This window comes from Chinchilla lanigera, unplaced genomic scaffold (assembly GCF_000276665.1).
Source record: "Chinchilla lanigera isolate Chin_1 unplaced genomic scaffold, ChiLan1.0 scaffold00028, whole genome shotgun sequence".
Classification (NCBI taxonomy): domain Eukaryota; kingdom Metazoa; phylum Chordata; class Mammalia; order Rodentia; family Chinchillidae; genus Chinchilla; species Chinchilla lanigera.
Window position 1 is genome coordinate 3,187,596 of NW_004955429.1, and position 25,458 is coordinate 3,213,053.

Genomic DNA, 25,458 nt, shown 5'->3' on the forward strand with positions numbered 1-25,458 from the left:
TTTATTCCTTTGCAGGAGCATAAACCCTGTCTTCCAACCGCTTTAATTACAAAAATGACATAAACATTTATAATCACAAATTATCAGCAGCATATCAATGTTGGCACTAGCAAAATTAGGTTTGTGGCTATTTTGTGTGTTATGCATGATAAATATTAGCTTGCAAAGGTTATAGCCAGAAGACAAGACTTTTATTTATATTGTAGTCTGATAATTTCTGTAAGAGTTTCAATCAATCAAAAATGCACCCTTCTTTGATAATGAATTGATGGTACCTCAAAATTTTACATTCAGATAACAGAAGGCATATTTAAAACTCATTGTCAATATTTCCATTAGAAAATTATATTTCAGTATTATTCTAATTTTTATAATTACACTATTTTTCTTAAGTATATAGGCAGAGTATAATTTGCATAAGTATCACTTGTCTAAACCAGTTATTAGTAGAACAGAAGTGCACTTATGTTACAATAATTTCTTAAAGAAATCAAATTTTTAGTGTTTGTAAATTTCCACTACCTCTCGGTAGTCTGTGACCTTCAAGTAACACAGTGACCTACAAGAAATCTTATAAGGGGGATATTTTCATTTTGTGCAGACTCAGTCATGGTTGCATTGTGCCTTCTAGAAGCTGCAGTTTCTACCTTTCACCTCATCTGCCCCTCAGCCAAGCCAGCATTCTTAACCTCAAGGAGAAGGGTGTCCGGGTTCTGAGCCTGCGGCGCACTCTTCACTTGCAAAATGTTCTTCTCTCCTTTGGATATCCTCACTCCTTTTGCTCACAGAGGTCTGCTCAGTTCTCCTCATTACCCTGGACTGACCCTTTGCTTGGCCTGTGTGCTATCTGCGTTCTTTTGGGTTTGCCTGAGGTAAAGAGTTAAGGGCAGGTGCTTGTCCCGTGCTGAGTGTCCTTAGCACTTGGGGACGCTCTCCTGCCTGGTGCAGCTGACTCAGTGTCTTCTCTGACCTTCTGAAGAGGTAGCTACCAGCTCCCACCCCCATTCTGAATTGTACAACTCATTTCTTTGGTCCTTCATTTTTCTACCAGATGAAAACCAATGCCCTAGGGTCAGTTTACACCTGTAATTACCCATGGGCTTTCAGCTTTTTGCTATTCTCTGATTTGGGTAGTTTGCACTAATACCCAGAGCTCTGAAAATGGAGCTTTTAATTTTTTAATTACATTCTTAGACCTAGTTAAGATGCTGCTCCCTGGCTGCCCTCTACGTCTCTTTTAGTTACATAACAGCAAAAAGGAGGAGGAGAAAGCAACCTTGATCGTGGAGTGAGACCACAGAGGCACACTCTGGAAGATCATTTGTCTCTTGGAGAAGATCATCAGGACCATTGATTTCTGTGCTGTCCCTGGGGTTGAGGGCATACACGGAAGTCTTCAAAGCCTGGTTCATCTTGTTAGACATGGTGTAAGATCAGACTCTTATTCCCAGTCATCTTTCCACTATGCGCAGTTCTCAAAAGAGGCGCCAGAGCAGAAGCACGTGGGGTTCACACGATGACGCCACCTTTGTCGGGGGAGCGAGCGTCACACCCAGCACTGTGAGCACATCTGTGTCTGACCATCCACGGGACCAAGGATACAGCTGAACAACAAAAACCTGCTCTCATCTACTTGAAGAATCAAAGAAACCCAGGGAGGGCTCTTAAGGCCCCCAATTATATCTCGGCTCTTTTCATACTGATGTTGATCTTTGTTTATATGAAAAAAATATTTGGATACATAAACTGAAGCTAGAGCTTACATCATTTTTTTCTAAAAAGTCAACCGCTAAAGAATTACTTATTGACTGTTCCTAATAATTTTCTTAGATTGGCCTTGTAAGAACGCAGAATAAAAGAACATTTTCAGATTCTATACATGTGACATTTAGCTTTTTCTTGTTCTCTGCTCATACTTTATGTCACATATATAAGAAGTTTTGGTGTCTATCAAGGTGAGATAAAATATACCAGTATTTTTAAAAAGTCATTATTCTTCATTAGAGTGTGTTCTGTCCCAATCTGGCTGGAAGAGAGGTCAAGCAAGCTTCCTAGGCAGCCTGGCAGCAAAGGGAACATGTTTGATTCCCTTTTTTTTTTTTTGTCTTTTCTTCCTGTACCAGGAATCAAACTCATGACCTTGCGCTTGCCAGGCAGGCATTTTGCCGCTGAACTAAACCCCCAGCTCCTGGGAACATGTTTGAAATGGCACTTTAATCTCATCACACAGGCCTGCAGAAGCTGTGTACAGGCTGTAATAATATAAGCATACTCAGACTCTCAGTCCCCGGGAATGAAGTCAGCAAAGAATGGAGAGCTTCCACTGGCTGGAGAGGGGCAGCTTTGTTCTCACTCACTTAGCTTCGCTAGAAATCGGGTCAATGAACCACCTCACCTGTGGGAAGATTAAGCTGACTTATTATTTACAGTACTCCAGTTGCCTCTTTACCCTGTAGTTAGATTAGTTAGTGATTTGCTAAGGTTATTCTTCAGAAAAATGAATTTTAAGGCTATTCATATTCCACGTACAAATGTGTCATTACTTAGTAATTATTCTGTTGTCCATATATGCGTGCCTGTCATGTATGTATGAAATGTCATAAAATACAGTGAATATTTAAACTAAAAATGATAACAATAGGGCATGATGCCGTTACTGCCCCTCCAAATACTCCCCTTCCCTTAGAACATTCTTGTTCCATCATTCTTGCTGCTTTCTGAAATGGTTCTGGAAGTCCTCTTTCTTGAATGGCTGTAGTTGTGCAGTTGTGGCTACTTTGATATCCTGAATCAATTCAAAATGTTTACCTCTCATGGTCATTTTGGCTTTTCAAGAGCCAGAAGTCACACAGTGGCAGATCTGGTAAACGAGGTGGGTGAGTATGAGCTGTACTGTTTTCCCAAGGCTGCTGCAGGTGGGTGGCACTCAGCACCAGCAGTCACTGTATTTTTGATCACACCTCTTAAAGACCCTCCTGAAAGAGGGCTTCCAGAATCACTTCTGGGAGTGGTAAGAACAATGATAACTGTATTCAAAGAAAAGGGAGAGTTTTAAGTTTTAAGGGGGGATAAATGGCCATACGTCTTTTACTGTCATAAATTTTTAAAATTGAAACTTTCATTGTATATTCTGATCACATCTCATAAATTTTTCTTTTTCATCTGATTATTTCCGAAGGCTGTACTCTTATAAGCAGGGTTCCTAGCCCAATTATATGAACTGTTCCAGTGGTTTTTGTTTTGTTTTTATATATTGCCAAATCACTTTTCAAAATGTTGACTCATATTTTCTTTATCCATTCATTAGTTAATGGGCATTCAGGTTGTTTCCACAGCTTAGCTGTTGTGAATTGTGCTGTAAAAGACACAGGTATGCAGGCATCTCCATAGTATGGGGACTGTAACTCTTTTGGGAATACTCCAAGGATGTGCTTCTACTTGTCATCTAATTCACCCTGTCTCAGACATACCTTGACTTGACCTTTTTTCTCATGCAACTAAATACTAAATCCTTTGTAACCTATTCACTGATTATACAGCCACTCATTCAAACACCACTCCCTCTAACTGGCCCTGTATGTTTTCTTTACATGCCATCACATTCCTTTCATGTAATGTAATGATGATCTTGTAAAAGCACAGTTGTCTATCTTTAGCTAGGTTGCATTTTCACTATTACAGCAACTCACGTGCAAAAAATATAACATGTTTACCTCAGTTTGACTTAATTTCTCTTTCCTAGCCCTATTTCTTTCTAGCATTATTTTAAAAAACAAACCCTACTTTAATTCAGCTGTTTTCAATCATTTTTAGGATCTGTGATGTCTAATGTTCATTTGTCAACTGCTTGAGAGATGTTTAGAATATTGGTAAAGCCTACTTCTGGGTAGGTTGTAGGAGCACGACCTTGGAGACGATATCTAGTCCCCAGTCCCTTCCTCCCTGGCTTCTTCCTGTCCTCTCTGCTTTCCAGATGCTATGAGTTGAGCAGTTTTCATTTGCCCCACCCTCTACCATGATGTTCCTGTCTTGGAGCCAGCTGACCATGGACTGACACCCCTGTAACTATGAACCAAAATAAACCCTTTCTTCTTAAATTGTATATAGGGTATTTGGTCACATCAACAAGAGTCTAAAACAGTATCTGCATGAACTATTTTTAAGTGTATGAGCTTCCCCTTTATCTGACTGGGCCCACATCTAGGTTCATGTTAAGTGTGGCATTAAAGAGGATGGTTCACGTTAGCAGGTTTGTGGCGTTAGAGAGGATGTACCATCTACTCTGTAGCCAGTGTCAGCTACTCACTGGTATCTGAGCAGTACCCTGTCACTGGCATCCTGGCATTGATGTCATCTCCCAAGGTCCTTCCTTACTCCTAGGTTCTGCCTGCTGGGTTCTATCCAGATGTCCCCTGACTTCTGGCCACTTCAGCCCATCTCAGGTATTTCTCTGTTACTCTTGGGTGTATTAGATCATTAGATGTTTGCCAATTTAGCCTGAAGCAAGTGTAGTATGAACAAGCATAGTATTAGGACAAGTTCCTCGCCACATGTGCAGGGAACAAAAGCCTATCCCTCTAAACCTGAAAGGTTCCACTGCACCTGAGTTATAACCTTCAGAGAAGCTGAGAACTGATTTCTGATATTCTTTTTAAATCCACTAAAAGAAATAGCAGATTGAAGAATAAAGTGAATAAAGTTGACTTTCTAGCATAATTTGCTGCTTTTCAGGCCCACTCACAGGCCTGCACACTGGCAGCCTCCATTCCCTCCTGGGAGGCTGCCTCCCACCTCTATCTTTCTCTCCAGCCTTGGACTGTGACAAGCTGCTTCTGCAGGGTCCTGCCCGGCATCCCCACCCAGCTTGTTCTTCTTTGCCCATAGGCTAGACCTTGACTTGCTAAACTCTACTATTCACAGCAGAGCCAGAGAGTGTCAGAGCAGTGGGGAAATCACCCCAAAGCCACTCGGTGTACAGTCTTCTTCTTCTTTTTTTTTTTTTTTTAGAATTCTTGTCTTGAAAACATCATGGTATAGCACATAAAGTAGAAAAATATTTTCCTTTCATCTATGTCAGGCAAACACCCAAGCTCATATGAGCATTTTCTTGTTGCAGCGATTTCTGCAAGGAAGAGATCAGAAGCAGCCTGTCGTCAGTGGCTTCTCCTGTCCTTGCTCAGTGCCGAACATCTTAAAGAAATGGCATCAGGTGTCTGTTGAGAGAGCAGAGGGCCTGGGAGCAGGCGAGGGGGAATAAATGCAGGTTCTCCTGGAGGCCAGCAGGGGCCAGAGGACTAGGCTGCCTGACCCTTAGTGACAGCTCCTGAGGAGGCCAAGGCCAGGGAGAGGAGGTGAGCTGGAGCACAGTGGACACGGTGAGACTCCAGAACCTCGGGTTCCGTTGCCCACAGGGTCTGGAAGCAGAGAGCCTCCCAGTTTGAAGAGGTCTTGAGAGCCAGCTGGGATGACGATTTCCCAACAATCACTTCTCAGGATGATGACTGACCCTTCAAAGGCCTATAGGATCCTGGGGTCTTTGCATGGCCTTGGGGTGGCGGGTAGAGGTGGGGACGGGTAATTACTGAGCTGAATTCCCTATCAGTTCAGTGCAGTCAGGGCAGGGTGTAGCTGAGGCTGACAGGACATTTTAATAATGTTCTTCTTGTGTATCTGGGTTTGTACATCTTAACAGATATTTGCACCTTACATACTCTAATCTAGGCTATAAATGTTGACCAAAGATTCAGAAATATCTCAACATGTTTGCTTTCTCTTATTGAACTTGAATGCCGCAGCCATCTCTAAACAAGTGCGTTTTGTTCCCTTCTGATGCCACATGTGAAATTCCAGTTAAAGTGTAAGAAAGGAGAAAAAAGTAAAAGAAGAAAACAGGAAAAGAAGGGTGGCAGAGAAGGTAGGAAGTGGGTGGAACATTCTGGAAAAAATATGTATCTGTTTAAAAGAAATGAAAGAGAACAAAGCTACCCCCGCAAAAAAAAGGCCAAACACAGTCCCTCAAATTTGACACAGAAAGGAGATGGTGCTCCTTTCTCCTTTAGGAATTTTTAGCTCTGCTGATTTTTACCTGAGAGGCACTGTGGAGAGAAAACTCGTCTGTTGATTGGCTTGTGGGGATGGCTGCTCAGATAAAGTGGCTTCAGCTGCTGTGACAAAATCATTTCATTCAGCTTTTTCTGCAGAATGAAATATTCTTCAGATAACTTTGATATCTACAAAGAAGGTGAAATGTTGGATGAAATCAGTACAAAGAATCCCGAAAGGTCCACAGGTACCCAGGGGTCTGATCGATTACACTCCCTGAGTCCCCATGTTTTTTCTTCAGGATCTACCCTGACCCTTTTCCTCAGGTCTGACAAAGTCCTCACTTCACATCACGTCTCCCTTTTGTGCTACTTTCCCACCTCACATCTTTCATTGAAAACTGCCAAACAAATCATGCATTCCATCCTGATCAAACCCTGACATCTGGCCTCTGCCCGTCCCACTTTGCGGCGATTGCCCCTCTGCTTCTATCTCAAGGAAGCCCGCTCCTATCTTTGCGCTCAGCCTTCCCTCCTCCAATTCCAGTATTCTTAGCTAGACTTCAGGACTACTCGCTTCCACCCTCTCTTTCCACCCAGCCGCCTCTGCTTCTGCCTTGCTGCCTCCCAGGTTAACCTGGCTGTCCTGTTCGGAGGCGTGTGGGGTGCCTGCTTTTCTGCCTCTGGCTTTGTTCCCGTGGAACACTGAATCCGCATACAGGGTGGTATTAGCCAGCTCAGTAATTCTACCTCTCGTCAATGTTTCAGGTGTATAACAGGTCTGGGTCCTAATCCCTGATTTGATCTTTGGACTGAGCAAATTTATGCACCAAGGAAAAGAAGGACTGTGTGTTTGTAAAACTCACTATTTCCAGATGTCTTTAAAAAAATTAGAACAGGAAGGGGGAAATTAATCCTTGGCAGATCTGTACAGGTGGCCAGAGGCTAGAGATGTCTGGACCTCACCTATAGCCCTAAGGCAGGGACCAAGGGAAGGTGCTGTGCTTTCTCAGAGGCTCAGCTACCACCAGTGACAAAAGGCATGGCTTAGCACCTCAGGAGTATCAGACAAGCCTTCTTTGAACTACCTTATTATGGTATTTCTTCGATTATTTCATAGACCATTAACTACCCTAGTAATGCATGTATGTTAGAGGTCACCTGATTAAAATCTTTTACTTTACACAGGATAAAATGAAAAAGTGGACACATAAAGTCATGTTCTTAAGGTCAAATACCTAGCAGAAACTGGAGTAGATATTTACAGGAGCCAGTTCCTGTGATCCCTTCATTGTACTGATTTGTCATGTTTACCAGGGAGAAGCCCTAAAACCTACTGCTTCTATCTCCCCTCTAGAAGCAGCCGAGACCTGTCTATGAATGGCACAAGGTATTCTCCAGGAGAGAATTTTTCCATGAAGCTTTTCTTTATGATCCTCATGGTCCATGGCTGCTTATTGTCATAAGACTTTCATCTTCACCAAATAAATGCTTTCGTATGGCTTCACGTCTCATTTTGACATCTAATCATGTCTTTTCAACTAACATTTGAGGCAGGGAGCAAGCGTAGACTTCTAAGTATTTAGAATACTTTAAAAAATATTAGCAATAGCAAAAATCTCAGGTACATGAAATTTTGTACGATCCAATCCTAGCATTTTAGCAACTAGTATAACCCAATCTCTAGTGTCCCTGCAGCATGAGGTTTTTTGTCATATTGTATGCTATTTTTATCATACTGAACTGGCTTAAGAGCTCAAGATATTTAATTAGCAGGACCCTTGAGAGGTTTTATTACAAAGATCTCATACACACAGGTGAAACAATATGCCAGTCAATAATTTTGCTTCATTCACTTATTGGGTAGCTCTCAGGGAGTTTCACTAGTAAATAAATTTTTTCATTTACATACCTGCTTTGAAAAAATTGCCAAATCACACGCTTCTTTTTCTGAAGTTGCTTTTGAATCTCTGTCATCCTTTACCTTGCTAGTACAGGTTTCCTCATGTTTTGTGGGACAGGAATACACACTGTGAGTAGTTTTTGTTAATTCTGTTGGTGTTGCAAGAATCCTTTGATTGTTAGTGGAAGGAGACACTCTGCCCTTCACTGATTGTTGCCTTTGCTGGGAACCGTGGCATCTGCTCTGGACAGACATCACAGCCTCCTCCTCTGCCTCTGGCGTTGGCGTCACTGGATCCATGCGCCTTTCGGAGCCTCCCTTCTGTTTGCATAGCGGTGCATTCTGGGTAACTACAAATGTCTTCTCTTTTTCCTTGCTATTTGTGTTTTGAGCAACTGACCTTTGGCTAAGACTAGGTTCCAAACTTTTTTTCCAAGATGTCCCATCCTTAGCTAACCAAAGCCCTGGGTTGCTTGGCCTTCCCACTGTGTTCTTCCTCTCTGGATATGCTGCTCTGGGTTCTTCAAAATTCCTTTCCCCTGTGTACTTCTGATGGTAGCTCTGCACCACAGTGTCCTCTTTCTCTGTTTTCCTTAGATTACTGTTTTCTTCCGGGTCTCTGATGTACTTCTGCTTGGAACCTGCATCTGTCCCGGAGTCCCCTATGGGATACAGTTGCTGATTAACCTCTTCTCCATAAACATTATTCCTTTTTTTCCAAGTCTGATATCCTCTGTGGTTATTTTCAACAGCTGTAGTGGCTTCTCCTTCTGTTCTAAAGGCAGACTTCTGCCCTATAGATGGACTCCCTTTATTATTTGGAGCTGGATTGATGGATTCATTAGTAGACACCATATTTTCTGTTTGTTTCTTCATAAAAGACTCCCTGTGTAAAATACATTATATCTGGGTAAATAAAAAAAATAAACAACATATCTGAGTATATGATGATACTAAGCTAGAGCTTATCACTTCTTTTGGCAATAGCTACCTGCAACATACTGTTGGCAGAAAAGCAAAAAGAACAAAGAAAACTCAAAATGAAAGCTTCTCTTTTTCTTTCTCAAGACAGAGTCTCACTATATCATTTAGGCTGGCCTTGAACTCATTGTGTAGCCCAGGCTGGCCTTGAACTTGTGGTGATCTTCCTGCCTCAGCCTCCTGTGTACTGGGATTATAGGCTTGTGTCACCATGCCCAGCCTTAGCAACTGTCCAAGTCACTTAATAAAGTGCTTCCCAAAATGTTTCCCCTACTGATAACTGTACTCAAGTAAAAAGAAAACTAATTTCAATGTAAAGTGAGAAAGAAGATAGCATGTAAGGAATTAGATTTTCATTTAATGGGGTATCAAAATTCTAGGAATTTAATCTCTTCAAAAGATATCTTTTAAAAAATAATGATGAGATGTTGTGGAAAATAAACCTAGTTTTGAAACCAGTAAGCAGAATATGTTTGCTAGGCTCATGTTTTATACTTTAAGAAGCATTGAATATATTAATCACAGGAAATAGCTTGCAAAATTAAATTAAAGCAGTGTCCTTGATATAGTTCATGACTGTGTAATATACTGGGCAAAACTTTACAGTTGTTACTTTGCCAATTTCCTTCCAAAATAATTTCCCCTGAATTTGGTGATAAAAAGGTAAGGTCTTCTCAATATTTTTGTTTGTTTGTTTTGCTTTTTTTCTTTTTCTTAGTCAAGGACAAAATCCTTACAGGAGCAACACAGCTGTGAGCAGTGTGTACAGGAGGCGTAAAAGGCTGCAACTGACCTTCTAATACCTCTTGCTAGGTAGGGGCCAAACGTTCAACTTGGAATCCATGTAAAGGTATTGATCTTTGGCAATATGTTTGTGAAGGATTTTCTTTGAGGCAAACTTAGAAAAACACACAGATATTCCATTTTCCTGATTCTATCGATCACTTCTTAGGTCTACTACTGTATTCCCAGATGTATCCTGGAGATAGAGCAGAGTGCTGGGAGGTTCATTCAGAAAAGGAGGTGGGGAACCATGACTCCCCACCGCTTTGATGGGTGACCATGCTAAGCGTTTGAATAATTCCATAATAGCCACCTCAGAAAACATTCACATTTAAAAAATACAACAAATTAGAGAAGATAAGCATGTGGTCTCTAGATAGCCACATTCCAAAAAATCCTTCACAATGGTTTTGAGACTTTACACGCTCTGCTGCAGTACCCAGCTCCAACTGGTGTCAGCTACCTGTCTCAATTCAGGACACTTCTCCCTGCACCTGAGGCTAGCACAGCACCAGAAGGACCTAAGGACCATGTGCAATGATGCTTCTGAGAGAACCTTCCGGTTCTCCAACCTGGGAAGGAAGGAGACCTCTCTGAGACCTGCTGGAGAGACTGCAGAACTTGAGGTTTCACCAGATCTCAGCTGAGGTTTTCTAGGTCACGGGTGAGGGATCACCCAGAGCAGGATGAAGGAAATCAAGGACTACAGGCAGCTGGGAGGAAGGAAAGCCAGACATCGTGGAGCACCGAGGGCGACAGATCTTGGGAAACAGGTGTGTGCTGCATCCCCCTACCTCTCCTCCCCAGCCTTCCCCTCCTTCTCTGGGCTTCCCTTGACTCTCTGCTTGTACTTTTAAAAAAATTATACTTACTTTTTAACTCATACATAAAACACAAAAATCATACATGTTAATGAGGTATCATGCAATGTTTCAGTACACACACATACTGTGTAATCAGGTTAAAATATTCATCTCACTTTCTTATATCACTTTTTTGGTGAAAACATTCATACCACATTACTTCTTTTATGTCTGGCATTGTGCTCCATGTACTATGACAGTAATTCAATAGATATCAAATTCTCCATGCCAGACTAATGGGGACAGTTTCTTATATGTGTGTGCTCTGAAGGGGCTCTTGTATACAGTAGAGCCTTAATAAGTATTTGCTAAATTGGTAGCTAATTCTTGGTGCCCTCAGAGGGATCTAATTGAGCACCTGACTTTCTTTTTACCTTGTAATATTGACAAGTAGCGATTTAAATTCTACAAATAATAATTTCTAGAAGTAACAGAATCAGTACGTTTCCTCTATTTGCAACCAGTTCCTATTTCTTTCAGACTCCTGACATACAAATGTTATAGGTGACAGCTGCCCTCCTGCTCCTGAGGCAGGAATGTGACCACTATGAAGTTTTCTGGGCTATTTTACCACCAGTAACAAGGAGAAACAAAATAATGTGGATCCTTACAGGGAAAGACGAAGAGCATATTTGAAAGTTTCTGAATACACAAGGAACTGAAAACACGGATGCCTCCATATTTCAGAGGAACATTCATGTCTGTCAAGTAAGGAAATGAGGTTGGCCTGGGTGATACAGGGGGAGTCAGTGAGTAAAGTGAGGGAAGAGATGGTAGGAAAAGCTCTTCAGGATCACTATTGTTGGGAGAGAGTGTTAGCTGTGGGTGGGTGGGGAGAGGAGGACACCGTCTCTTCTGTTCCGTTCTGTCAAAGACAATGTGCTGGGGGTTGGGACTGAAATGATCTTTACCTCCACTTACTCATGTTTTCATCAATTCAAGTTTCACCACTTGGACAAAATCTAGGTATTTTTCCTTTCCCTTTTTCCTCCTAACCAAAGCAGGGTTTCGTTCTTCGTGTCCTTTCTGAACCTTCAGCATGTTTTTATAGCAGTTAGCCCATTAAGCTAGAAAGGTGTTATATTTGTTTTCCCTGATTCTGTGAACAATTTGAAGACAAGGATTTTGTTTCATTCATCTGTGTCCCCTACTGCCAAGCATAAAGTTTGCTGAATAAATAAACTCAGTTAGATCTGCTAATATGCACTTGGCCGTATACACGGGGAAGCTGAGAAGAAAGGGCAGCTGATGATTATGACTTTAGGGCCAATGGCACAATGGCTATTAAGGCCATGGGAATGAATGAGACAGCACAGGGGACATTACTTAGATTGGAAGATCTGACTATGGAAACAGGAGTTGTTATTTACAAGGAACATTCAGAATTTGAAGCAGAATTTCAGAGAACAGTCTGGTAGTAGCCAGGGTGGGGTGGGAAGCAAATTCTCAGAAGGAAAGTGTGGTTATTGGCATGACACACCAACAACCACCCCCGCCCAAGGAGATAAGAACAAAGGTGGCCTATGGGGTGCACTGACATTTGATGTGTGAGTTCCAGGTATCCAGTTAGGTATGGAGAAAGACCGTGAACATGATTCTTTGATCCTGTAGAAGAGAAAAAACCTTTATGTCAAATGGCATAAGAAAGAACATCATTATACCTTTTATTTTCAAAGTTTTTCTTGTAGGCAAATTCCTTCTCATGGGTCTGAATGGGTATTACTGCCGTGTTTTTCATGTTAATTTCTTTTCTTTGTTTTCTGACTAGATGTCCTCTTGTAGCTGAAACATAGGGGACTCAGATTAGTGTTAATCATAAGAAATAAAAGAACATTACCTAAATGAGTAGGAACAAGTGGTTTTGACCATCAATGTTAAGGATAAAAATGCAGTTAAAGATACCAAATGCAATAAGTTGGTTTTAAAAATGGGATTCATCAATAAGACCTTTTCAGATGCAAGTGATGGCAGGAGAATCACCAGAGAATATCTTTCAAATTATGGGGAGGACTAAAATGAATCTAACATGACAGAGATTAGAAAAGTTGATAACAAAATATATATCTTTGCTTAAACTTTGCTGATAATTATTTTCCTTTTCATGTGCTATGTTAAACTTTTTTATGGGGGAAAGTCTTTGTGATTTCTGTGTCTGCTTTGGACATTTTGACCAACATCTTTGTGGCCACATGTATGTGTTTCAGAATTCAGACTAGAAACATGATTTTAGAAAAGTAACATGGAGCAAATGTATAGTCTATAACATCTCCACTTGGGGCAGCATGCCATAATCAAGCTTATTAATATTTTTTCAGAAAAACCAAATGTTTTGACTAAGGGGAATGAAAGAGGGCTGTACATAACTTACTTCACATAACATATGTTTCACTGCCAAATGAGTTCTGTAAAACTTTTTGGACCTTTATGCATTTTAGAATTGTGGATGAAGAATTAGGTGCAAAACTATAGAGACTGCATTGTGATGTCTTATTGAGAAGCCAATGTTTTTTTTTTTTTATTATTTGTTACTGTCTTGATTGTTTAACTGGTCTTACATTCTTATATCTGCTGGACTGAGCAACTTTGTTGAAGATAACAGTATGTAATATAGAAACCATTGTTAATTCCTATTATTTTGTTTTGAGGTCATGTATCATTTTTGTGGTTTTTGTGTTGTTTTATTTTTGTCTTCATAGTTGTTATTTTGTTAGGTATTTTTTCTCTTTAAAATGAAAAATATGTAGGTAAAAAAATTCTGAAAGAGGAACTGATAACTCATTACTGATTGACAGAATTGGGCCTGGAATGTGGACCTCTTCAACATTAGTTAGCTATTCTGCCCACCATGTTGCAGCGCTTCACAAAGTGGACGTGCACTATCAGGGGGTCATAAAATTGACTTAGTAGGTTCAATCTAAAAACTAAAAGTTGTTTAGTTTTAAAAATTTAAAATCTAAAAGTAGCATCTAAAAACAAAGTGGACTAGATTAGGAAGAAAATATTAGAGTACACTGTTTGCAGTATACATGTACGTATGTATATTCATTTACCAAGTAAGATACACTGTTTTTACTATGTGTTCAGTAAAAAAAATTTGAGATACATTGTATCAAGCCATGCTAGCCTCTATTTAAATGTAACATCTTAAGGAAAGACAAAAAGTGAAATCCATGGACTATTAATCCACTTTAATAAAATATTTGTGAAGTAAAGTATGGTTATAGATATTATTTCCCAAGAATTAATAAAATGGGATGCCTTTTATCAAGATAAAATTGAATTAAGTTGTCAATAATTATGGCAAGCGTAACCTTTGAAATAGACTAGGAAGTCTTATTGTCCAATGAGTTATAATACTGTAGTGATGTTTGAGAGTCATAATTAAATCAGTCACTTGTTGCATCTTGCACAATAGGTCAGGTGTGTTGCATTAATCCTCAACAAAACATTCATTCAAATATTAAAAGTATCAATCACCAAAATAATCTAGTTTAGATTTAATCTAGAGGAAGTATCAAAGCAGTACATGCTGGGAATAAGTACATGAGCTACATGAAAATTGGATGTCTGTATATAAGAAGTATCAGAAGATTTTAGGCCTGAATGCAGTAGAATGCTGTCACACTGCGAGATGGTCTGAGTGATTACCTGACTGTATTATTATAGCACTTTCTTTCCTTTTCTGCTGGATTTTTTGGTATCTTCTTGAACACAAGAATGCTCTCATGCAGGCTTGGATCAAAATAAGCTTGTCAATGGCTTCCTTTCGCATTAGATTTAACTGTTCCACATGATAATATTTAAGGAAAACCTTAAAAGAATTAAAATAAAATGCAAATAAAACCATGGCATACAGATATGAAGCACTGATGTGCTCCACTTTGAAGGACAGACTGTATATTACATCTTTTTAGGTCTGGGAAATTACCATCTTTCATTATTTTGGCCTGGATGTAGCTATGACAGTATAGATTATTATTATTATTTTTTAAATGATAACCTTTTTTTGTCTTTTTGAGACAAGGTCTAGCTATGCAGTTTAGGCTGGCCTTGAGCTCACTATGTAGCCCAGGTTGGTCTCAAACTTGCAACAATCCTCCTGCCTCAGCCTCCCGAGTGCTGGGATTAGAGGTATGTGTCACCACACCCAGCAGTATAGATTTTTATGCTTGAATAAAACCCTTTCTTGGAAAAGGAAGTAGAAGATAGCAATGATATTGCTTATTTACAACAGGAAGCTTCATGTTTTGTTGGGTGGGATAATAAGAATGAAGAATGCTGAGCTCTTTTAGCAAAGTTTTAGCATCACATATTGAGCCAAGCTCATTTTATCACCACATGTTGGGCTTAGCTGATTTATGTTTTGATAAATTTTTTGCCAATGATATTTCCAAATTTAAAGATCTTGCACATCTATTTATAAGACAGAGGATAATTATAATTGTATTAGTTCATTCATCCAATGGTGATTGAAACATCTATTCTATGTACTTATCAGGGGGTTATACAAAGAGTTGCTGGTAGAAGAGTAAGGCAGAGAGAGGGCCTGGGCAGGTTTAATTAACAGTACTGTCACTGGGCCCAAACGCTACCACAGAGAACAGAGGTTTGACTTAGAATATTATAAAATCAGTAGTAACCAGAGATAGGCAGGACCCTGAAGACCTGGAGCACTCTTCTCCTCTAAGAAGTTTTAGCTTCACCACACTCCTTCAGGAAATAGAAAGTATTTTTTATTTTGATGGTTAAATTTGCTAATAACAACCACCTCAAAGAGTATATTGAATCCATCAAGAAAGTGACATAAATTCAAATTTCATGAGACCTGGTATGTTTGACTGTTGAACTCACCGAGTGTTTCAATGAACTTGAAAGCTTGGAACCACAGGCAGAATTTAGCAAGATGGATTTTGATTGAATTCAGTTTTAATTTCTACAGGACTCTAGATGTTAATATATTTAGTCTGTTCTGCTGTTGACAATTCATTTAAAATTCAATTTGTTTAAAAAGGTCATCATTTTTTCCTGCATAGCATTAGAAATGTTCTTATATTAAATACTTTTATCCATGCTAATGAGTTGGAAAAGGTGAAGTGGAAAAATACAAATAGCTTTAAAATGCTACTTAAATATCATGCAGAACTGGAAAGGCAAAGGGCTTTTTCACAAGTTAAAACTCCTTTTAAAGTTAAGCATGTGTTGCAGACCATAAATTATGAGATTTCAGCTTGATGTAATTCATTTTTGTGAGATAAATGAAAATGTGTGAAAAAATACACATCTTTTATGCCCAGAATTTTCCCTTGCTAACTATTAAAGTAAATAGGTAGGACACTAAGTCTAGGATTGAGTTTTTAAACATACCTTAAACTGTCACAGGACTATTGTCTCATCTGAATATTATGAAAATCATCCAATCTTTCTACCTCCAATAAACACTAATGTACATTTTTTTTTGTAAATGTGAAGTTTGTTTCGATACTGCTGTGGTGTGACCGACAGTAGTTATTCTTGAATGGCCAATATCTGAGTATCTCTTCACTTTAATGTTGCCCTTTCCTCATCCTCCTGAATGGTACATCTAATATGCTGGAAGGGCAGTTATATACACTGGTCCCTTATTTATTTCATTATCTTGTGATACTTTGAGGGTAGGTGAAAATTCCAGTGCATGTGTTCTCCAGTTACATTTTTTGCTTTCATATTCAAGATTGATTCTGGTTCTTTTAACCTTTATTCTTTAAGGGATTAAATAAATTAAACCCTCACAGGTTCTCAAAGCTAAAGATAAAAATTCCAATATTCTAATACACAGTCTAGAAATAATTGTGGAGATTTTACTTCCAATAAACTTCAAATGTTTAATAGAAACAAATTGGAGAATCAATCAAAGCAAACAGAAATTCTGTTCAGATGACTATGATTTTTTTCCCTCTATTTGATGGTGATTAAAATAGAGAAAATACATCAGTCTATTTTCAGCACCATTTGCGATAAAGTAGATTCATGATAATAGTTTCTTTTTTGGATAAATCTTCAGGATAAATATTTTCTTGTGTTTTAAAATTTTTCCTTTTTTTAACACATGTTTACAGTGCATGATTGCATTAATCTTGGGGAGTAGGTACATGTACCTAATACAGTTTGTTTCTTTTTTTTAGTCCCCTTCTGCTTCCCACCCACCTCCAAATTCCTTTTGCTCATTTTCGTTTTTGCTATTATTATTCTTACCTCATGTTTATGTCATATAATGCTTCATTCCCTGAGGCTGTACTGGGCATATCTTAATTGTACTTCTTTCCCCTTCCCCCTTCTCCTCACCGTGGGTCTCCTGGACCTCTTCCCCAAAAGAAACCTTTATGAATCTGTAAATATCATCCCTTATTTTAAAAATAGAGATTCTGCAACTTAAAACCTCCATAATTGAACAGTTCTATAAAAAGTTCTGTAATTTAAAAGTTCTTAAAAGCTTTGTAACTGAAAGTCATATTTTCAACCATTGTAAAGTGTTGTAATTCTCAATAAACACAATATAATTGTTCAGTTTTTCCATAAAAATCACATGGAAACATTACTTTTGTTTTTCCAAGGGCCCAATTATTAAGACCTGCTTTTTCCAAAATGGCGGCACAGGTGTCAGGGCTCACTGGGGGCTCCTCACTCGACTTGTAGCAGAGAACATAGTACCTGAAAATGGGAAAAGGGGCCAGTTAGTACAGCCCATCACCCCCTGGCCACTGGAGAGCTTTGTCAGAGGGAAGGGAAGAGACCCCCAGACTTAGTGGGAGTGGCCCATCCTCAGAATAACCCCAAGTAGATCGCTACAGACATGTCAATCTAAGACCGGTCTATTTGTATGAATGTGTTATTTTTTATACTTTTGTGATTGCTTTTCTATGCTGAACTCCAACTCAGAAACTCTGCACTGAAAGCAGAAGGGTTTCAATGGTAGAAAACAGAGGGAAATTTTTTATTCTTTTTTTCCCTTTGAAAAATACTGGAAGCTACTTTTCAAACTGGGTGAAAGAATTTAATAATACCTAACCTTCCCACCATCAAATCCACAACTTCCAGCATTTTTTTTCTTGAGTTACACCATCTCTCCCACTGAAGTTTTTGCTCTTGGCTTCATCCACCAGTATTTGAGGAAAGAAATAAGAAAGGGGCAATGTAAGAAAGAACTGAAAGAGGCCACAAAGTCCTCTGAGCCACACAGCTTATTGAGAAACACAGGGTGGGGGGAGAATTAAAGAAATAAAAGCAGTTTATACTGCCAACAATCTTGGGACAAAGGCAGACTTATAGAATTTTCAGTACTCCCTTATTTTTATTTAATGTTCTGATGAAAGATTAACCTGATGAACCAGTGGAAACAAAGCAGTGTGTTTTGGTAGGCTTTGAATTTTAACATAATGAAATGAGGAATATTGTAGTAAAAGTCAAAAGAGCTGAACTCTAAGCTCTATTCCTTATCTGGGTGAACTTAGACATATCATGCAATTTCTTTAACAAGCAACTTTATGACATTTGATTCTATACATAAATTTCATATATATCACCTTGCTTAAATCTTGTAAGAACACACAAAGTAGTTACTACATTGTCATTGCTAGTTGTAGATGAGGGAAACTGAGGCTTGAAGCTTATAAAATTCAAGTAACTTTGAATGATGTCACATATTTAGCTAATGCCAGAATTGATATTCAAACTTGGGTTTGCTGACTTCAAAATGTGAGTACTCGCCTACCCCACTACCCTACTGCCTCCCATGAGTTCTGCTTGCATTACAGCCCTGGGAGCCAAACCACTGTGCAAGGTACTTAGTGGGAAATGAAGCCAACTTCCGTGGATTCTTAGTGTGAGACTTTATTGGAAATAACCACAGTAAAAACCTAGTGCTCCAGTTTGGCTTGTAAATACCCACAAAGGTCCCACATGTTGAAAGCCTGTTCCTTGGAGTGCTGCTGCAAGAAGCTGTGGAGTCTTTCAGAAGGGGTCTCAGGTCATTGGGGGTGCAGCCTAGAAGCTCTCTCCTTCACTAACAATGAGTATGATGGGCCCTCACAGGCCCAAGCAATCATGGACTGAAACTCCAAAACTGTGAGACAGAGTAAACCCTTTTTCCTAACTTGATTATCTCAGGTATTTGTGACAGCGCAAGAAAGTTGACTAGTATAGTATCTTGTGCAAAGTAAGTTCATACTGCACATTTCCCTTCAGATTGTTCTTTGTCACAAAGCAGAAGACAGGATAGATAAAAGACCCAAGGAACTGCGTATCCTTTGAGGAGAGTTAGAGCTAAGCCAAGACAGGGGGAATTAGTTAAGCCCATTTACACCTCCACAAGACTGCTACAAATTGTTCTGCCTTCCTAGGAGTATATGCCAATTTAGATGACACCTTTCAAATTAGTGACAGGAAAAGTTTAACCTTTTATTTCTGGAACTTCCTGTTATTCAGAACAGTTATTCCTATATTTTCTATATACTTCCTATGTAGTTCTTCCCAGTTATTAGGGAGTAATTTGCTATTTTATTATAGTACCGAACTTTAAAATACATATAGAGTAAAAGTATTCTCATTTTTGACCTTCAGAATAAACAAATGTCTTTCAAATACACAATAGTTATAGTTCTCCTTATGGTTTATATTGTGAAACCACGGTTATTTTTAAAAGTATCGAGTTGGCCAGTCATGGAAGGCTCTCTCTATAATTTTAACTCAACTATTTTTCTCAGTTTGTCTTCTGTCACCCCCAAATACTTTTGCCATGCAGCTCAATTAATTTTACATTCATCTCAAATGTTAAAAGAACTCCTTATACTTAATTGACTCTTTTAAAAACTGATTTTCTTAATTGACATAAACCTAAGGGGCTTCTTATATTTGCTAAATCACCCTTAGGGATAATATCTCACTTAACCATTATATCCACCTTATCAGGTAGTCATGGCAGGTTGATAGGCTGGGAAAATGATGTTCCATAGAGGCCAGGGTTTGTCAACACCAGCAGTGTTGACATTTGGGCTGGGAGAGTTCTTTGTGGTGGGGAGGGCCCTGCTCATTGTAGAACTGATGTCCACTAGCATCCAGCACCTTTGTCCACCAGTAGAACTTTCCCCTTCCAGATGCGAGAGATGAAAATATCTCCAGACATTGCCAGGTATCTTTTGAGGGGTAAAATCCCTCCTAGCTGAGAACTCCTTTACAGGTCCCACACCAAATGGCAGAATTAGGACACGTCTTCAGCTGCTCAACACGGAAACTCAGGACTCTTGACCTTCCAGGCTCTGCCTGGCATCTTGTGCGGCTACAGAGAGCCTCCCCCGCGAAGTAGCTATGTCTGATCATTTGCATAAACAAAATGTCTCCCTTCTAGATAAACAAGGGAATTCTTTGCTATTATGTTTCCTATAATTCTTCTGAAGAAGTTTTACGGAAGCTATACAATGAAAACTTACAATGGAGTCCACATACCGCTTTATAAAGTTAGCAAAAAGTATCCGATGTGAGTATCCCAGCCTTCGAATTCTCGCTGTTTCCAGAATTCCTGTGTAGCGAAGCTGTAGCAGAACCTTGTCTCTGTCATACCTTCTTGCCTGACGCTCGTTATTTGGTTTGATGCAACGGACAAAATGAGGTTGGCCCACCACCATTTTAGATAACAAATCCATCAGGGAGTACTGTAACATGGAATAAAAATAAATTTCCCAGAGTAGCATACATTAACTTATGAGCTTGCAGGTCTTTTTACTACAGTGATAAAATCTGAAAATTAATGTTAACAAATGGTCATACTAACATAAGAAGTGGAGGGAGATCTAACTTAATGCAAGTTTTACTTGCATCTTTAAAATTACAGATTTACTTATAAAAATGTGGCAGCAATAGGACAGAAGTTGGCTATTAAAAGTCTGCCTATAAGGGGCTGGGGATTTAGCTCAGCGGCACAGCGCCTGCCTGGCAAGCGCAAGGTCGTGAGTTTGATTCCCGGTACCGGGAAAAAAAAAAACCAAAAAAAAAAAAAAAAAAAAAAAGCAAAAAACAAAAAGTCTGCCTTTAAACTCTTAAGGCAACTTTAATTAACAGGTAAAATTAGTTTTGATATAATTTGTGAGTAATTAGATCCTTTCCAGAAAATTTACTGAGTTATAATACTTAGACACACAATTTAATTAATCTACCTTTATAAATTAATTTTCTTGTTCAAATCTCTATTTACAGAAAGTACAACTTTTATTACTGTCCCAATCATCTCTTACTTTAAAATACTTTAGAATATAGAAATAAAAATAAGCAAGCTGTTATTCACTTTATTCTAGTTTAGCTTATTCACTGTCTTACTTATTTTAGAAGAATCTTTTGTTAATATGGCTGGTAAGCTGTGCTCTGCATCAATACCTTATTTAAATAGTAGTCAATGATGGGGCAATAAAGAATAGCATACTAGGATAATCATGGTTCACTAAATGTAGAATTCCAGCAAACAGTATCTCCAGGACCAAGACCACAATTTATTGACAAAATAATATTTAGACATGGATCATGTTGGCAGATGTATCTCTTCTTGTGTGGAAATATAAAAGTCTACAGTCATATAGTGCAAACAATACTACAACTGGGCAACTGGCAAAGCACTGAATTTGCATGCCTTTCTCTTGGGTACTGAGACTCAGATGTGACCTTTCCAAACAGCTGGGCCTGCCACTTTGGAGCCCTTTTTCATCACATTTATCTGTGAATCATCATTCCCTTGGTCACACAAGCATTTGACAGGCACTGGTGATGTGAAAGTGACGCATATCTGCTGGCGTTTAAGAAGGAGCACAGTGCAAGCTAGGCACTGAATTTTCTTAGGGGCCAAGGCATAGTGTTACGCTATATTCATTCTTGTCTGCAGAATGAAAAATAGCTTTAAAAACATACTACATGTTGTATAGAATTATCTTCTATCATTTTTCACTTCAGCATGAAGATGAAAATGATTTCAAGGACTAATCTGGTTCAAACCAGATGCCAATAGCATAGAGTTATGACAAGAGTGTACATAACTCACATAAAAAAGGAAAATAACGTGACATTAAATACTTTCAATGATTCACCTGTGCTTCCTTTAAGTAAAGGGAATGCAGCTGAGGTTAAGGCATTAAGGCACCATCAATGGGTGACTAAGTGTACACTGTCTGCTATGAGCATGGGGCTTGAAGAATATTTCATCAAAATATTCAGACAGTTTAAGAAGTATTTCATGACGCTGTTAGAGATCTGGATATATTTGCTGGGGGCTTATAGTAAGCCAAATCCAATTTCCTCTCCCTACTCCACATTAAATTATATAACTGGTAATCTCCCAGTCTGAGGTGGTATTTTTGTCATTTTCATTGGCTGGACAATCTGATCTTATCAGAAGAGATAAAAATATGGAACGATTATCTAGAGTTCTCTAGAGCATGGGGAAAATGAGGTGCTTCTTGATTTTTCTTTTCCCATGTTGTCCAAGGCAGATCTCCTTGATCCCATGATGAGCAACTTCCCTGACTTTTCTCCCTGCTCCATTCCTACACTGGCTTCTATTATCCGGCTGAGGTATCAGCTCTTGTAGGTGCACGGAGACATGAGCTAGAGATAGACGCTCAACCTTGTGCCTACTATTCATCCCAACTCTTTCAAGCGGGGAAAGAGAATTGATAATTATACCATTTAATTAATAACTGTTTTTAGATCTTATCCTAGGAAAATTGCATTTGTTCTATTGATCAATTTTAATCAGGGTATAGACTGCCATTAAGATTATCATGGAAAAACAAAAATCTCTTTTGCAGTTTAAATATCAATAGTGCATTTTGACATAGCCTGGATCTAACAAATACTTAAATGGAATACAATAAACATTCTTTTTTACTAACAGCACTGTGCTATTTGTGACCATATTTTCTTATCCATAACTCATTTACAATAACATCCCTAAACTCAATCCACCATAATGAAATATCTTACTCTAAAATATGATGCAACTGTTTGGGTTTTCATATTGGTGGTTTCCAGGGCATGACAGGTGGTTTCTCCAGTTTCACCCTAAGAAGATGAAGGAAGACAGTGAGGCCAAGGTGCCTATTATATTTTATGATTTCTAGGGAGCATGTGGCATTTACCTTCAAGTTATCTTAACTGCTGCATTTAAATACACAAAACTATACAATGTGGTTGATATTCATACTTCAAGGTAACTGTATTGTTTTTTATTGGTCTCCTGTAGAACGCAGCTAATTCTGATCCTAGCCAATAGGTACATTTTTAGTTGGTTTTAGTGTAATATTTAAAACTATTTATAAAGAGACTTATGAGTATATCAGAAATGCATGATTATTTTATCTGCTATCAGTAACATGATGATAGCAAATATCCATTTAAAGAGAAAAGAAGCATCAAAGGGAGAAAAACTAAGGAAAAGCTGCTTCTTTAAGGAGTACACAATTGGCACAAGTTGGATTCATGAAAAATGCATTTATTTACCTTTGTCAGGTTAACTGATTTTTCTGAAGTCTTCATCTGATAGTTTATTACATTTTTAGCTTTGGATAGTGGCAGGTTACCTATGGGATATAAATAAAATTAGCTTACCTCCTAGAATCCTTAGTGGCTAAATGATTTTTATCCCATTTATTTAAAATAAGCACTGTTTAATTCACAATATTGAGACTTAGATGCTTTGATAACTATTTATGGAGACAAGGGTAAAATAACGTAATGTGAAAATTTACAACAAATCTTAAATTCAGACCCCCTCTCCAACAAAAACAAAAACACCAAATCTTCTGGTTTGGAAAAGAGAAAGGGCAGAGGTACAAGTTGTACTTCCTTTCGATTGTGAGACCGTATGAGATGATTACTATGAAGAGAGTAATTTGCTAATTTGTGTATATTAAATGGCAACCAAGATTGCTCTAAAACTCCAGCCAGTCTTTATGACGAGCCTTGAAAAGGCATGTGAAACATTACTTCACATGCGGTGCTTATAAGCAGATCAAGGGTGGTTGAAAGAAATGGCCATGTTCGGTCTAACATTCAGAAATATGTGCTTCATGCTGGAGGCTGCATGAAAATACTCAGTCTGAAGCAGTGAAAGAGTTATGGGCACAGAAGCTAGAAAGACTTGGGTTTGACTCCAAGCTGTAATACTTAAAAGCTGTGTTGCCACTAGGTCATTTATTTAATGTCTGATATGTACTGTGAATCCATAAATTGGGGTTAATGATGTTACCTTGCAGAATTTTAATGAAAGGTGATAATTTGCCTGGCACGTGGGTCATTTTCACTACTCTGTCATGCTCCTAGGGTGATGGTAAATCCTGACTGTCAACATGATTGGCTTGAGAGATTGGTACAGCTCACTTCTGTGTGTGTGTCGTGGGGGTGTGATGTTGGGGGCTCTATCTGGCCTCTTCTTTTGGCTCTTCCTTGATCCCTCTGCTTCCTGTTAGCAGCCTTCCTCTACTATGCTTTTTTGCCATGATGTTTCTGCCTTGAAGCCACATCTGACCATGGATTGAAACCTCTGAAATTGTAAGCCAAAGTAAACCTTTTTTTTTTTTTTTTAAAATTGTGTATGTTAACTATCTTGTTCAGGCAACAAGAAAGTGAGTAATATCAGCATCACATACAATAAACCAAACTAATACACAATCCAAGAGTTTATCAGCCCAATGGTAATGTTCAAAATATCTTCAAAATGCAGTATCGTTTAAGAGAGATTATTTTTTGCTCCTTATTTTAGTTGGTAGCCACAGGCTAAATGTTTTTCACTAATGCTTCTCCTTTTTCCATAGTTACAAAAGGTTGGCCCTGAGATGACGGGGCAGAAAGGAACCCTGTCTGAAATGTGGCTGGTGGTGCCTGTGATTTGCTTTCTGTCTCCTCCTTCATTATTTTGGGAAGAGGGCTGAGACGGATATGCACGATGGCTTCCATTGTGGGCTGAAACTGTTGCCTTTTAAGTGTGAAACTTAACTGACTACCGCAGGGTGGACAGAGGCAGTAACACATGATTTTCATTCACTGTCATTTTTTATTATTACTAAAGAAAGTTTTAGAAAAAGATTCAATTGAAAAAAAAAAAAAGAAACGACATTGTGACAGCCTTATGGGATTTCTTAGAAACATGATAAATATACAAAGTTCTCGGAACACAATAACTAGGCTAAACCTATTTTTTAATATTAGTCAAATAATTCAAATTTAAAGTTTACCTGAAAATGAAAAGACTAGAAGAAATTTAGTAAAAGGGTAATAACTTCACTTTAATAAATGTATATGTTAGTCATCAAATTACTTAACAAAATAAGTGAAAAGTCTTTTAAAAATTTATTTGTGCAGGACAACAGAAACTAAAATTAGTGTAGATCTTAATTTGAGAAAAAATATCTGCTTTGCTTTTATATTCGATCTGATGAACAAAACTGTGACAAAGCAAACCAGAGACGTGAGGAGCAAGGAACTGTTTTTGTTTATTTTATCCTCCCACTTCTTTTCTCTCTTTTTTAAAGATGTTAGCATGATCTTCCTGGGAGCGTTTTCCAGAATGCTTAGCAGTTATTAACTGCCACACTCAGGATGCCTCTCTGTCGGCAACTGAAGGAGTCCTTTGCTCATGATCGCATGAGTGCTGTGTGTGTGTACGTGTGCGTGTGTGCATTCATGCCTTAACTTGGGTTACTGCTCAACTTTAGTTTTTGACTTCGTCTGCACATCATCTAGATTGTATTGTACATCTCAATCTGAGCTTCATCCTGCAAAAAGAAAGCTTCAGGCACAACAGGTTAAGAATACATTCCTCTAGAAGAGTATCTGCTCAGACTGACCCTACATCTTCTTTGGACTTTATTTGTAA

At 38.6% G+C, this 25,458-nt stretch overlaps 1 protein-coding gene across 1 annotated transcript in view; it reads right to left on the bottom strand.

Moving 5' to 3' along the window:
• Myo3a (myosin IIIA) overlaps positions 1–25,458 on the bottom strand; it is a 186,232-nt gene that overhangs the window by 15,139 nt on the left and 145,635 nt on the right. The window contains exons 24-31 of the mRNA XM_013515344.1: positions 23,085–23,164; positions 22,569–22,646; positions 20,049–20,254; positions 17,147–17,258; positions 14,220–14,382; positions 12,233–12,353; positions 7,954–8,830; positions 6,086–6,230 (exon numbers count right to left, since the gene is read on the bottom strand). Coding sequence (XP_013370798.1) covers positions 6,086–6,230; positions 7,954–8,830; positions 12,233–12,353; positions 14,220–14,382; positions 17,147–17,258; positions 20,049–20,254; positions 22,569–22,646; positions 23,085–23,164 — 1,782 coding nt within the window. The remainder of the gene's footprint in view (positions 1–6,085; positions 6,231–7,953; positions 8,831–12,232; positions 12,354–14,219; positions 14,383–17,146; positions 17,259–20,048; positions 20,255–22,568; positions 22,647–23,084; positions 23,165–25,458) is intronic.